Source organism: Heterodontus francisci, chromosome 29, assembly GCF_036365525.1.
Source record: "Heterodontus francisci isolate sHetFra1 chromosome 29, sHetFra1.hap1, whole genome shotgun sequence".
NCBI lineage: Eukaryota > Metazoa > Chordata > Chondrichthyes > Heterodontiformes > Heterodontidae > Heterodontus > Heterodontus francisci.
Genome location: NC_090399.1, coordinates 64,895,486 through 64,910,848, shown reverse-complemented (window position 1 = coordinate 64,910,848; position 15,363 = coordinate 64,895,486). Strand labels below are relative to the sequence as shown.

The 15,363-nt window shown below is 41.0% G+C and overlaps 1 protein-coding gene across 1 annotated transcript; it reads right to left on the bottom strand.

Moving 5' to 3' along the window:
• Window positions 1–11,407: 11,407 nt before the first annotated feature.
• LOC137345891 (probable G-protein coupled receptor 139) lies at window positions 11,408–14,944 on the bottom strand. Its single transcript, XM_068009136.1, has 2 exons — window positions 14,875–14,944; window positions 11,408–12,303 (listed from the first exon to the last, which is right to left on the bottom strand). Exons 1-2 carry the CDS (start codon window positions 14,942–14,944, stop codon window positions 11,408–11,410), a joined length of 966 nt encoding a protein of 321 aa, XP_067865237.1.
• Window positions 14,945–15,363: the final 419 nt, after the last annotated feature.

Sequence of the window (15,363 nt, the reverse complement as noted above, 5' to 3'; positions counted from 1 at the left end):
AATAAATAAAAGGGTTGATGAGGGTATTGCTGTTGATGTGGTGTGCATAGACTTCCAAAAGGCATTTGATACAGTGTCACACAACAGACTTGTGAGCAAGATTATAGCTCATGGAATAAAAGGAACAGTAGAAAGATGGATACAAAATTGGCTAAGTGACAGGATACAGAGAGCAGTGGTTAATGGATGTTATTCGGACTGGAGGAAGTTTTGTAGTGGAGTTCCCCAGGGATCAGTGTTGGGACCCTTGCTCTTCCTGATATATATTAATACCTAGGCTTTGGTGTGCAGAGCATAATTACAAAATTTGTACATGATATAAAACTTGGAATCATTGTGAACTGTGAGGAGGATATTATAGAACGGTGTTTGGACATAGACATGTTGGTGGAATGGGCGGACAAGTGGCAAATGAAGTTCAATGCAGAGAAGTGTGAAGTGATTCATTTTGGTAAGAAGAACAAGGAAAGGCAATATAAAATAATGGGTACAATTCTAAAGGTGGCAGCAGTAGAGGAACCTGGGTGTTTTTGTACATATATCGTTGATGGTGTCAGGACGGGTGAGAGAGTGGTTAATAAAGCGATCAGTATCATAGGCTTTGTTAATAGGGGCATAAATTACATGAGCAAGGAGGTTATGTTAAACTTGTATAAAACACTAGTACGGCCTCAACTGGAGTATTGTGTCCAGTTCTGAGCACCACACTTTGGGAAAGATGTGAAAGTTTTGGAGAGAGTGTAGAAAAGATTCAAGAGAATGGATCTAGGGATGAGGATGAGATGCTTCATTTACAAAGATAGATTCGAGATATTGGGACTGTTTTTCTCAGGAGGCTGAGAGGAGATTTGATAGAGGTATTCAAAATCATGAGGGGCCTGGACAGAGTCGATAGGGAAAAACTTCCCGCTTGTGAAAGGATCAAGAACAAGAAGGCACAGATTTAAAGTAATTGCCAACAGAACCAATGGTGACTTGAAAAAAAAACTTCTTCACGCAGCGAGTGGTTAAGGTCTGGAATGCCCTGCCTGAGAGTGTGGTGGAGACAAGTTCAATCAAGGTATTCTAAAGGGAATTAGATAGTTACCTGAAAAGGAAGAGTGTGCAGGGTTACGGGGAGAAGGCGGGGGAGTGACACGAGGTGAATTGCTCATTTGGACAGCTGGTGCAAACACGATGGGCTGAATGGCCTCTTTCTGTGCTGTAACAGTGATTCTGTTGACTCTGTGATCTTGTTGAATGGCGCAGCAGGCTCGAGTGGACAAATGGCCTTCTTCAGCTCCTATTTCTTAGGTTCTTATGTTCTAAACTATATATAGTGACAATGGGGGATGTCTGTTATCCTAATATAGGCTGGGATAGTAATAGTGTCATGGTCAGAGAGGGAAAGAGTTTCTGAATTGTGTGCTGGAGAATTTTCTGAATGAATACATTTCTGGCCCAACACGGTAGGAGGCATTGCTCAATGTGTTTCTGAGTAATGAGTTGGGTCAAATGGATCAAGTGTCAGTAGAGTCACAGTTAAGAGTTAGTGATAATATTTTCATAAAACTAATTGGAGGATGGCCGTTTTCAGTGAGTTGTAACAGATCTGAACATCAACAACGTACATTTATATAGCGACTTTAACATATTAAAATATCCCAAGTTGCTTCACAGGAGCACGACAAAACAAAGTATGACATTGAGCCACATAAGGAGATATTAGGTCAGGTGACCAAAAGCTTGGTCCGAGAGGTGGATTTTAGGGAGTGCCTTAATGGAGGAAAGTGAGGTGGAGAGGCAGAGAGGTGCAGGCAATGAATTCTAGAGCTTAGGGCCAAGGTAACTGAAGGGGCGGCCACCAATGGTGATTAAAATCAGAGATTCAAAAGAGGCCAGAGTTAGAGGAGCACAGTTATCTCGGAGGGTTGTGGGATGGAAGGAGATTTCAGAGATAAGACGAGGCCACAGAGGATGAAATTTTAAAATCAAGACTTTGCTTGACCGGGAACCAATGTAGGAGAGCGAGCACAAAGGTGACAGGGTAAAGTAGAATCAAAGACTGGCAGGCAAAACTGTAACGTAAAAATGGGCTACCTTTGATGAAGAGATGGTTCGAGGTACATTCCCACAAGGTGGTGAGGTAGGGTAACACAGGGTGAGGAAATAGATTCAAACAGATAAATGAGGCATATGACAGAGTTCAGGTTGATAATACAAATGAGAACCAGACTGAATATGGAAAGTTCATAGGGAATCCCAAAGCCTTCCATGGCAGAGAAATAGTAACTGGGTTGTAAAAGGAGGAGCGGGGCCAATTAGGAAGTGAAAAGGAGATCTAGGCCTGGAGGTAGACGGCATGGATGAGATAATAAATCAGCACTTTGCATCTGTCTTTGCCAAGGAAGAAGGTACTGACAAAGTCCGAGTGAAAGAGGAGATAGTTGACGTTGTGGTAGGTTAAAAATTGGCAAAAATTAGGCATTCGAAAAGCCTTACTTAAAGTTGATAATTCGTGAGGACCTGATGGGATGCACCCGGGGATTCGGAGAGAGGTAAGGGCTGTAATTGCAGAGGTACTGTCCACGATCTTACAATTCCGGCTTAGATTTCAGCCAGACGACTGCTGGGCTACTGAGAAATGGTGCTGGCTAAATTGCTTATGCAGAGTCAGCATAGGCTCACCAGTCCAAATGACCACTCACTTTTCGATAACCATTTCATGATACTAGATTTTTATTTACTGAACTTAAATTCCTCAGCTGCTGTAGGAGGATACAAGAATAAATCTAATGGATTTTTTGCACAGAGCTGCAGAAAATGGAATTGCACAGAGAGTTGTCAGGCTGTGAAATTAACTTCCAGGTTAGTGTTGGAAGCCAAAACCACTTTAACGCTGAAGATAAGATCCTATAGGTGCAAGGTGGGTAAGTGATTGAGGGGATATGGAAACAGTCTGAGTACATGTGAACTGTTTGCTGTTGTGGTAATGAACACCCGCACTGACTGATTGAGCCCAAAGATTTGTTTAACTTCTCTGTGTTTCTGTAGTTGGAAGAACAAATGAATGTGGGAATTTCCAAGTAAAATCTGAAAGAGGAAATTAACTTTAGCTGTAATGTTGTGGAGAAAAAACATGGTTTAGGTTTGTGTTAAATCACATCATGCTTTCAGTAAAGTGTTGAATGAAAGAGTTTGAGGGTGAGATTTCACCAGATTTTCACCACGGTGTTCGGTCCTCGGGCCCCAACCATTTACAATCTATATAAATGACTTGGATGTGGGGTTAGAAGGTACTGTAGTCAAATTTGCAGATAACTCTAAAATAGGTGGGACAGTAAGTTGCAATAAAGAAATAAGAAATCTACAAATGGATATGGATAGATTAGATAAATGGGCCAAAATTTGGCAGATGGAGTTTAACGTGGATAAGTGTGAGGTTATCCATTTTGGTCGGAAGAATATTTTGGAAAATTATTATCTAAATGGAGAGAAATCTCAGAGTGCTTTGGTGCAGAGGGATCTGGGTGTCCTCGTGCATGAATCACAGAAAACTAGTTTGCAGGTGCAGCAGGTGATAAGGAAGGCAAATGGAAATTTGGCATTTATTGCTAAAGGAATAGAGTATAAAAGTAGGGAAGTGTTGCTGCAACTGTACAAGGCGTTAGTGAGACCGCACCTGGAGTATTGCGTACAGTTTTGGTCCCCGTACTTGAGGAGGGATGTAGTTGCATTTGAGGCAGTTCAGAGGAGGTTCAATCGATTGATTCCAGAGATGGGGGGTTTGTCTTATGAAGAGAGATTGAGCAGTTTAGGCCTTTACTCTCTAGAGTTTAGAAGAATGAGAGGAGATCTAATTAAGGGAAAAAGATGATTAAGGGGATTGACAAAGTAGACGTTGAGAGGATGTTTCCTCTGGTGGGGCAATCTAGAATGAGAGGTCATAGTTTTAGGATAAGGGGTAGCAGATTTAAAACAGAGATGAGGAGAAATTACTTCTCTCAAAGGGTCGTGAATCTGTGGAATTCACTATCCCAGAGTGCGGTGGATGCCGGGACGTTGAGTAAATTTAAGGAGGAGATAGACAGATTTTTAATTAGTAATGGGTTGAAGGGTTATGGAGAACGGGCAGGAAAGTGGAATTGAGGCTGAGATGAGATCAGCCATGATCGTATTGAATGGCGGAGCAGGCTCGAGGGGCTGAATTGCCTACTCCTGCTTCTAGTTCTTATGTTATTATGATCATGATATTTAATGTGAGCCCTATCGTTTTCAATTCACCAATTTGGGTGAAAACATTTCTCCAGTTAGTTCATTACAAGCTTTCTCTAGTCTGTGTTCATAATTAAATATCTCTCATTGTTGTTAACATCTTAACTCGGTCATCGTTAATACCTGTTAACACATCAAGTTTAACTGGGCATTTATCGTATTGCTGTTTGTGGGACCCTGTGTGCAGATTTGCTTTCAGACTTACCTCCAGGAACCATAGCGACTGCAATTCAAGAGCAAACCAATGGTAATGAAGATCTGTGACAGCTTTGGAAGATGTGGTGTGCTGTATAAATGGAAGATCAGAAGCTTCATGTCTTTCAGTTGCTCAATCCCTTTCATTTCATTCTGCAATGTATTTTGCCTCTATTCTCTGTGCCCAACCTACTAAAATGTCAACATCCTCCTGAAATCTCTTACACACTGGCTGATAGTGAATTGTTTTCACTTGTACATTTTGATCATTTGTCCAATACAAAACTCCAGTGTATTTGTGTTCTGGGAACAACACTTGTGCTGAACCATTCGCTGTGACCCCCCCATGTCTCTACTTTGAGGCCCTGTGACCACCGGTGACAACGCTGTGACCTTCTAGAATCATAGAATCATGGAATGTTTCATGGCACAGATGGAAGCCATTCGGCCTGTCCAGTCCCATGCCAGCTCCCTGCAAGAGCATCTCAGCTAGTTCCTCACACCCACCCTTTCCACATAACCAGGCACATTTTTTTTATCTTCAGGTGCTTATCCATTTCCCTTTTGAAAGTCACAATAGAATCTGCCACCACTACACTCTCAGGCTGTGTATTCCAGGTCCTTAACCACTTGGTGCATTAAAAAAAGTTTTCTCATGTCGCCTTTGGTGCTTTTACTGATCACCTAAAATGTGTGTCCTCTGATTCTGGACAGCTCTGCCAAGGAGAACAATTTCTCCCTATCTATCTGTCTTGATTTTAAACACTTCCATCGAATCTCCTCTTAACCTTGTCTTTTCGAAGGGAAACAATTCCAGCTTCTCCAATCTATCCTTAAAAATGCCATCCCTCATGTTGTATGATTGTTTTAAGAGTGATGTAGCCATCGTCACTCTGCATGATAACACCCTGGACAAAGGTTCTGTATATAGTTTGCTCTGTGCAGTATGTACTAGTTTAGCTGTTAATAAACCTTCTCGACATCTTCAAGGAAATGGAAACCATGTACCTCACTCTGTTGCTCAAGATAACACAAAGAAACTCATGATACATCACTCCTGGAATCATTCTCATGAATTTTTTCTGCACCCTCTCCAAATCCTCCACAGTCATCCTAAAGTGCAGTGCCCAGAATTGGACACAATCCTCCAGTTAAGGCCGAACTACTGTTTTATAAAGTGACCTGTGACCTCCATCCCTCCATCTATTAATCAGTATTTTCTGTTGAATGTCCTGAATCAACTTTGTTCTCAAACTACTGGATTCATTAATACACTGTCAGTCTGTATCAATCAGGGTGCACAAAATAAACTGTATTTTTATGAAAAAGAGACTCTTTTCTCTTTTTTCAAAGAATGGTGTCGTATTTGAACAACACCACCTCTATGTATTCCTGTAATCAATTGGTGTATTGCCAACTGAGTATTAATTTTACTCTTCAATTTAGAATTCCCCCACCTTTCCTTTTGTAACGAGAAACACAGTAAAAAAACTAACTTGCATTTGTATAGCACCTTTCACATAGAAAAAGCTACCAAAAGGAATTATAGACATACAATCAGAAATAAATGTTTTCTGGGACATAGACGATGGTTGGTTAAAAATGACCATTAATGAATGATTTTACAGGAGGAGAGTCAATATCATGATGGGTCTGGATACAGTCAATCGGGAGAAACTGTTCCTGTTGTGGAAGGACCGAGAATCAGAGGAGACTGAGTTAAAGTGATTGGCAAAATAAGCAATGGTGACAGAATGAAAAGCTTTTTACACAGTGTGTGATTAGGATCTGGAATGCACTGCCTGAGAGTAGAGTCATAGAGTTTTACAGCACAGAACAGGCCCTTCGGCCCAACGTGCCAACGCCGACCATCAAACACCCGCCCAAAACTAATCCCACTACCCCGCACTTGGCCCATAGCCTTGTGTGTTATGGCGTTTCAAGTACTCATCTAAATACTTCTTAAATGCCGTGAGTGTTTCAGTATGAGGAAGGCAAATTCAATCGTGGCTTTCAAAAGGGAAGTGAATGAGAAAAAAAATGCAGTGATACAAAGAAAAGGTGGGGGAGTGGGACTAGATGAATTTCTGTTTGTGAGAGCGGGCACAGACACAATGGGACAAATGGCCTCCTCCGTGATATAACCATTCGATGATAATATTATCGAGTTTAACGGAGTGTTTGAAATGGAGAATCACAAAACAGTTACTAAGATTCTAGATTTAAGTGAGGCTGACTCAATGGGATGAAACAGACAGTGTCCATAGTAAACTGGACAAATCTGTAAATGGGTAAAATGACATAAAAACAGTGGAAGATGATCAAAAAGTATGTAATGTGATACAGAACCAGTTTATACCCCTAGGGCCAAAAGCCAAACTTGCCAATTACCAGCCATGAGCAACTAAAGATTTAAGATGAAACATAAAAGTGAAAGAGAAAGCATACAAAATGTAAAAAAAGCACATATCCTGGCCATTGGGAAAGATAGAATAACAGCAAACAGTAACAAAACAGATAGTAAAGACTGCAAAAAGTGGGTCAGAAAAGAACCATGCAAGAGATATCAACACCAACACAAAAACCTTTCAGTTACATTGGGGAAAAGAGGAACAATGTGGGTCCCTTGAAAACATTTAGTGGTGATATTGTCATTGAAAATAAGGAAAGGGCCGACAAGCTGAATAATTATTTTGGTTCAGTATTTACATCATATGAAGAGGTCAGCATGACAGACATTCCTCATAAATTAATATGGAATCAGGGGCAGGCATGCCTCAAAATTAACACACGCAAAATAACAGAAATGAAGAAAATAATTGTGTTTAAGAGTGAGAAATCCCTCGGACCAGATGGTTTACATGCTGGAATTTCCATAGGAATTCGATGATAAGATTGCAGATGTTCTAACTATAATCTTCCAAAATTCTCTCAATTTGGGAACTGTTCCTTTAGATTAGAAAATTATGTGTAGCAATTCACTATTTCAGAAAGTAGAGAGCAGAAACACAGAGAATTAAAGAGCAGTTAGCTTAACATCCACAGTCAGGAAATGTTAGAGTGCATTATCCTTATCATTCAGGATAGTGTGACTGAACACCTTGAACATTTTCAGCTGATCAGAGGGAGTCAGTGTGACTTTGTCAAGGTTAGGTCATGTCTGACAAATAAAGAGGTGACTAAAGTAGTGGGCAGGGCAATGTCTACAAATTGTACCGATTTTCAGAAGAAATTTGATAAATGCAACAGTTAGCTAAATTTGAAGCTTATGAAACTGAAGGTAATTTACTGACCAGTGTTGTAAGTAGTGCAGATGGAAGGATAAAAATATAAAGACATATTGATAGATTCAGTGAATAGACAAAACTGTGGTAAATGGTTTTCAATGTGAGAAAATGTGAGGTCATCAACATGAGACATTAAAAGGATAGAACAGGTTACTTCCTAAATGGTAGAAAGCTGGAAACAAAGAGACATGTGTATCCCGGTACATTGATCATTAAAATGACATGAACAGGGACAAATCACAATCAAAACGTCGAATGGAATTCTGGCTTTTATATCTGGAGGAATAGAATACAAGAGAGTAGACGTCATGCTTCAGGTATACAAAGCCCTGGTTAAACCACGCCTGGAGTACAGTGAGCAGTTCGGGGCACCACAACTTACAAAGGATATAGAACATAGAACATAGAACATCACAGCGCAGTACAGGCCCTTCGGCCCTCGATGTTGCGCCGACCTGTGAAACCATCTGACCTACACTATTCCATTTTCATCCATATGTCTATCCAATGACCACTTAAATGCCCTTAAAGTTGGCGAATCTACTACTGTTGCAGGCAGGGCGTTCCACGCCCCTATTACTCTCTGAGTAAAGAAACTACCTCTGACATCTGTCCGATATCTATCACCCCTCAACTTAAAGCTATGTCCCCTCATGTTTGCCATCACCATCCGAGGAAAAAGACTCTCACTATCCACCCTATCTAACCCTCTGATTATCTCATATGTCTCTATTAAGTCACCTCTCCTCCTCCTTCTCTCTAACGAAAACAACCTCAAGTCCCTCAGCCTTTCCTCGTAAGACCTTCCCTCCCTACCAGGCAACATCCTAGTAAATCTCCTCTGCACCTTTTCCAAAGCTTCCACATCCTTCCTATAATGCGGTGACAAGAACTGCACGCAATACTCCAGGTGCGGCCGCACCAGAGTTTTGTACAGCTGCAGCATGACCTCGTGGCTCCGAAACTCGATCCCCCTACTAATAAAAGCTAACACACCATATGCCTTCTTAACAGCCCTATTAACCTGGATGGCAACTTTCAGGGATTTATGTACCTGGACACCAAGATCTCTCTGCTCATCTACACTACCAAGAATCTTCCCATTAGCCCAGTACTCTGCATTCCTGTTACTCCTTCCAAAGTGAATCACCTCACACTTTTCCGCATTAAACTCCATTTGCCATCTCTCAGCCCAGCTCTGCAGCCTACCTATGTCCCTCTGTAACCTACAACATCCGTCGGCACTATCCACAACTCCACCGACCTTCGTGTCATCCGCAAATTTATTAACCCCCCCTTCTACACCCTCTTCCAGGTCATTTAGAAAAATGACAAACAGCAGTGGCCCCAAAACAGAATCTTGCGGTACACCACTAGTAACTAAACTCCAGGATGAACATTTGCCATCAACCACCACACTCTGTCTTCTTTCAGCTAGCCAATTTCTGATCCAAAGCTCTAAATCACCTTCAATCCCATACTTCCGTATTTTCTGCAATAGCCTACCGTGGGGAACTTTATCAAACGCCTTACTGAAATCCATGTACACCACATCCACAGCTTGACCCTGATCCACCTGTTTGGTCACCTTCTCGAAAAACTCAATAAGTTTTGTGAGGCACGACCTACCCTTCACAAAACTGTGCTGTCTATTGCTAATGAACTTATTCTTTTCAAGATGATTATAAATCCTATCTCTTATAACCTTTTCCAACATTTTACCCACAACCGAAGTAAGGCTCACAGGTCTATAATTACCAGGGCTATCTCTACTCCCCTTCTTGAACAAGGGGACAACATTTGCTATCCTCCAGTCTTCCGGCACTATTCCTGTCGACAATGATGACATAAAGATCAAGGACAAAGGCTCTGCAATCTCCTCCCTGGCTTCCCAGAGAATCCCAGGATAAATTCCATCTGGCCCAGGGGACTTATCTATTTTCACACTTTCCAAAATTGCTAACACCTCCTCCTTGTGAACCTCAATCCCATCTAGCCTAGTAGTCTGTATCTCAGTATTCTCCTCGACAACATTTTCTTTCTCTACTGTAAATACTGACAAAAAATATTCATTTAACGCTTCCCCATATATTAGCCTTGTAGGGAGTGTAGTGTCAATGATTTACCAAGAAGATACCTGGACTACAATGGTTAATTTACAAGAGGTTATTACACAAACTACATTTGCATTTACTGCAATTTAGAAGTTTAAGGTGTGATTTGATAGATGTTTTCAATATGTTAAGAGGAACAGGTGGGTGAGATCGAGATAAGCAACTTCTGCTGGTTGGGGAGTTTAAGGCTAGAGGGGCATAGTCTAAAAAAAGAAACACGCCTTTGAAGAGAGAAATCAGGAAACACGTCTTCATGAAGTGGATCAGAGACATTACAGGAGATGGTGTAGTCAACCACATCATTGGTTGCAGAGAGATTGAGGAGGTCCTGTAGAGGGATTGTGCATCACCCACAGAGAGTGTGATTGAAGAGAATCAAATATGGAATGTTCAGAAATATGAGCTTGGATATGGAAGGAAGTAACATGTTGAAGGAATTTGATGATGAAATGGGGGTTCGCCATGTGGTTACAGTTTGGAAGAACAGAGGAGTTGAGGATTGACATTTGAGGAACGGCTTTAAGTGGTTGTTTTGAAAGGGAGGGGGCAGAAGCTGAGAAGAGGGTCAGGTGATAATTTTCAACTAACATCGGATAATGTAACAGAGGTTGAGTTGTCATTAAAGTGGAACTAGCTCAAGACAGCAGACGGTGGGTTTTGTGGACACGACAAGTTCGAATAGAGACAGGGACAGCCAGCAAAAGCATTTGGTTCAGTGCCAGTACATGGGGAGCCTCGGATAGATTTGGTTTAATGGGAAGCAAACATGAATTTCAATAGAAGCAGGTGAATGGATGTTCTTAACTAAGTGGTGAAGCCATTCATGCACCTGTCATTGGAGGTGAGACAGGAGCAGGCAGGGGATCAGGCTATAAAAAAAGCTATTGGTGATGAAAAAGACACAGGGGTTATCTTTGCATTTCAGGGTGACCCTGGAGAATTAGGTGCTTAGAGAAAGTGAGGCCTGCTTCATGTGCTCCAGCAAGACCCAGTTGTGTAGCAATAATGCTCAAGTATCTGTCCTTTGGAGTTAGCTAACAAATATGGGGCAATACCATGAAATTCGGTTAGGGAAAGAGAGAGAGTCAAGGTACTGGCAATTAACAGATGTTTTCCTAACATTTGATAACTTTGAGGCGTCTGTTTTGAGGCATCTTTTTTCCTGCAATATTCCCTTTTATAAACTATGTGAGTTTGTTCTGGAAACAAAATGTTTACATGTGTTGATTCAACTGTGCATTATAGTGCATGTCGGGACATTTTTATCTAGCAATATCTCTCCTTGATGTGGAATAAATTAGATGGTGTATTGTTGCTCTAAAACCACAAACTTAGTGGCCAAATTAATGATGGAATATTTCATGTAAAACCATGTTATCCATTTTTACATTCTTTACCTTTCATTTGATCACATTAAAATCCATTTTTAATATTCTATTGTACATAATGATATAAAATCTCATTGAAGATAACCAATCTTCTATTTGCTCTTCACCTGCCCACAGATGGCCTGAAAAGTTATTTGCCCGGTTCCAGGTCAATGCTAGTTATTTGTTTTTAACATAATTTCCTGTTCAGTGTAAAAACAAAAATCACCCCATTCTTCAGCTCCTCTCTGAATTTCCTCTGTGTCAGTCCATAGATACAAGTATTTGTGCAGGAACTGAGAAGCTGCAGCATAAATCCAACTTGTTGTGTAATATATATTGGGTTACTGTAATATTTGTCTGTGTAAAAAAAATTTGCCACTGGCCAGATTAATGAATGCACAACATACAACATCCACAAAAGTATGAAATTGGAAGAAATAGCAAAAAGTAAAATCATGGATTTCCTCCGATTCTTCACCTCTGGATCATTCTGATTCTCACTGTTACTCCGGAGTTCTCTGCGCACTCTATTTGCTAGTATAATGTTTCTGACAGTTAGTGCATTGAACAACAGAATTAGAAGGATTGGTAATAGAGGGGTAATGATGCTGTCGATCCACTCAAATACCTTCCACAAGGGGGAAGTGAAATAATCAGCTGTGGAAGCACAGAACCATGGCACATCATCAATTCTAAAGGCAGCTTCTTGAATGTAGTAAAAGGGGATGGTCCTCAGACAGCTCACCACAAAAACAGTAGTGATAACCACTCTTGCCGTTTTCCTGGAGCAATATTTTGATTGTAGCTTCTGACAGCAAATTGCTACGAAGCGATCAAAAGTGAAGGTGACAGTAAACCAGACAGAACAGTCTACAGCTACAATGTATGCAACAAAGTTTACCTTGCACACAGGAGTCAGAGATAGGAAATTAATTGGCAGGTACATGATGTTAATCCGTTGTAATATCACATGGACGATAACCACCGTCAGATCGGCCGCTGCCATGGCCACCAGGTAGTGAGTGATGCATTTGGAGAGACCGCACTTCCCTCGGGACAGGATCACAATTGCCACCAAGTTCACTGTAAGAAACAGGAAACCTAAAAATTACCTCAAAACTGTCCTGAAATCTTTTATTTGAAGAATTATCTAAAGTTGATTAAGAAAGTATTGACATATCAGTTTTCTAGTTCTGAACAAAATATAAATTTTAATAAAAAGTTGAACTGTTCACTGGTGGGCCGAGAAATCTGAGGCAACTGTAGAAAATGAAACTACAGGATGAGTGAAAATGTGAATAAAGATGCTGATGTCAAATAGGAGGCAAAGGTGCTGAGGTAAAAAATATATATACTGTGGTATTTCTGGAGAATTCATGTGCGTGAGACACACAGTTACTCTTTTATAAGGAACAAGTTTCTCCAAAATGAAATAAAAATCAACTCTGCCCCGTTGGGCTGCAGTCTGTACAGCTTGGAGAATGCTCTCTTGTCCTGTTGGTCTATGGTCTGCACAACTTGTAGAGGGCTCTCTTGTCCTGATGGTCTATGGTTTGTACAATCTGTCGAATGCTCTCTTGTCCTGATGGTCCATGGTCTGTACAACTTGTAGAGGGCTCTCTTGTCCTGTTGGTCTATGGTCTGTACAATCTGTAGAATGCTCTCTTGTCCTGTTGGGCTGTGGTCTGTACAACCTGTAGAATGCTCTCTTGTCCTATTGGGCTATGTTCTGTACAATCTGTAGAATGCTCTCTTGTCCTATTGGGCTATGGTCTGCACAACTTGTAGAGGGCTCTCTTGTCCTGTTGGGCTATGGTCTGTACAATCTGTAGAATGCTCTCTTGTCCTGATGGTCTATGGTCTGTACAATCTGTAGATTGCTCTCTTGTCCTGTTGGGCTGTGGTCTGTACAACCTGTAGAATGCTCTCTTGTCCTATTGGGCTATGGTCTGCACAACTTGTAGAGGGCTCTCTTGTCCTGTTGGGCTATGGTCTGTACAATCTGTAGAATGCTCTCTTGTCCTGATGGTCTATGGTCTGTACAATCTGTAGAATGCTCTCTTGTCCTGATGGTCTATGGTCTGTACAATCTGTAGAATGCTCTCTTGTCCTGTTGGGCTGTGGTCTGTACAACCTGTAGAATGCTCTCTTGTCCTATTGGGCTATGGTCTGCACAACTTGTAGAGGGCTCTCTTGTCCTGATGGTCTATGGTCTGTACAATCTGTAGAATGTTCTCTTGTCCTGATGGTCTATCGTCTGTACAATCTGTAGAATGCTCTCTTGTCCTGATGGTCTATGGTCTGTGCAACCTGTAGAATGCTCTCTTGTCCTGTTGGTCCATGGTCTGTACAACCTGCAGAATGCTCTCTTGTCCTGTTGGTCTATGGTCTGTACAATCTGTAGAATGCTCTCTTGTCCTGTTGGTCTATGGTCTGTACAACCTGCAGAATGCTCTCTTGTCCTGTTGGTCTTTGGTCTGTACAATCTGTAGAATGCTCTCTTGTCCTGATGGTCTATGGTCTGCACAATCTGTAGGATGCTCTCTTGTCCTGATGGTCTATGGTCTGTACAACCTGTAGAATGCTCTCTTGTCCTGTTGGTCTATGGTCTGTACAACCTGTAGAATGCTCTCTTGTCCTGTTGGTCTATGGTCTGTACAACCTGCAGAATGCTCTCTTGTCCTGTTAGTCTATGGTCTGTTCAACCTGTAGAATGCTCTCTTGTCCTGTTGGGCTATGGTCTGTACAATCTGTAGAATGCTCTCTTGTCCTGATGGTCTATGGTCTGTACAACCTGTAGAATGCTCTCTTGTCCTGTTGGTCTCTGGTCTGTACAATCTGTAGAAAGCTCTCTTGTCCTGATGGTCTATGGTCTGTACAATCTGTTGGATGCTCTCTTGTCCTGATGGTCTATGGTCTGTACAACCTGTAGAATGCTTTCTTGTCCTGTTGGGCTATGGTCTGTACAATCTGTAGAATGCTCTCTTGTCCTGTTGGTCTATGATCTTTGCAACTTGGAGTGCGAATTCTCACATCCTGCTACAACAGTTAGATTTTGATTTTCTGCAATATTGTGAGTCAGGAGAAATGGATAGCTGGATACGGATTCAATGTGTCCTGTTTAACACTATCACATAATGTCAAAATCTACCCATGAGCCACAAATCTGCAGCCAGCCAGTAGCAGCTTGCGCACCTACACGAAATTGCTGAATTTCCCCATCCACTTAAACCAACCACAAAAACAATCTAGACTGGAAATATGTCTAAGCAATAAGTGAGACTTCCACAGTAAAAAAAGAACATATTTATGCATAAAACAATGTTAAAAATTAATCATTATTCAAATAACCACGTTATAAGTGTAACCCACTTAACAACTTTGGGACATTAAAATACTAACTTATTTCTGATCTGATACCAGTGTAACCTTTGTGGAGGATTTTGTACTGCAAACAATAAATGGGAATGTTTGTTCAATGTTGTGGTGAAAATTGAAGAAATGGTATTTTTACAATTAAAAACCACATTAAGAAAAGAAGAGAATTACTGCACACTTCGCTGATACAACAGAACAGGGTGAGCTCGATAAACATATAACATTGACAGGCACAAATTGATATTTAACTTTTACTGTCTCATTTCACTGTCTTACCTGGAATACCAACAGCTGTAAGAAGAGGATAGTAAATGAGATCCAACTGGTAAATTACAGGGTATTCCATTTCTTGTGTGAAACATCAATGTCTGTTCTGCCAGGTATGGGACCCTGACTGTGTAATGTCGAGATATATTCAGAGGAGCCCTTATTAATACTACAGAGGACTCTCCATGGAGACAGTCATCTCGGGAATGTGAGCAGGGATATTAATTACATTCCACTGAACAAACTGATTGAATGAACCACATTGACTCCAAGGATTTGTGTGGAATATAATATGTTCATGAAAGGGTATGCAAAACAAAATAATTTTATATTTTCTTGAAATTTCTTCAAAAAATTGCAATTGTTTTGCTATGATCCCTGGTGCTAAACGGAATGAACAGCCTAATTTACAGTAACTCTGCTGTTGAGATGTAGGAACAGTGTCATTTACTGTATCACTGGTATTCAGCTGGGAAACAACCTTATGTTGAGCTGCAT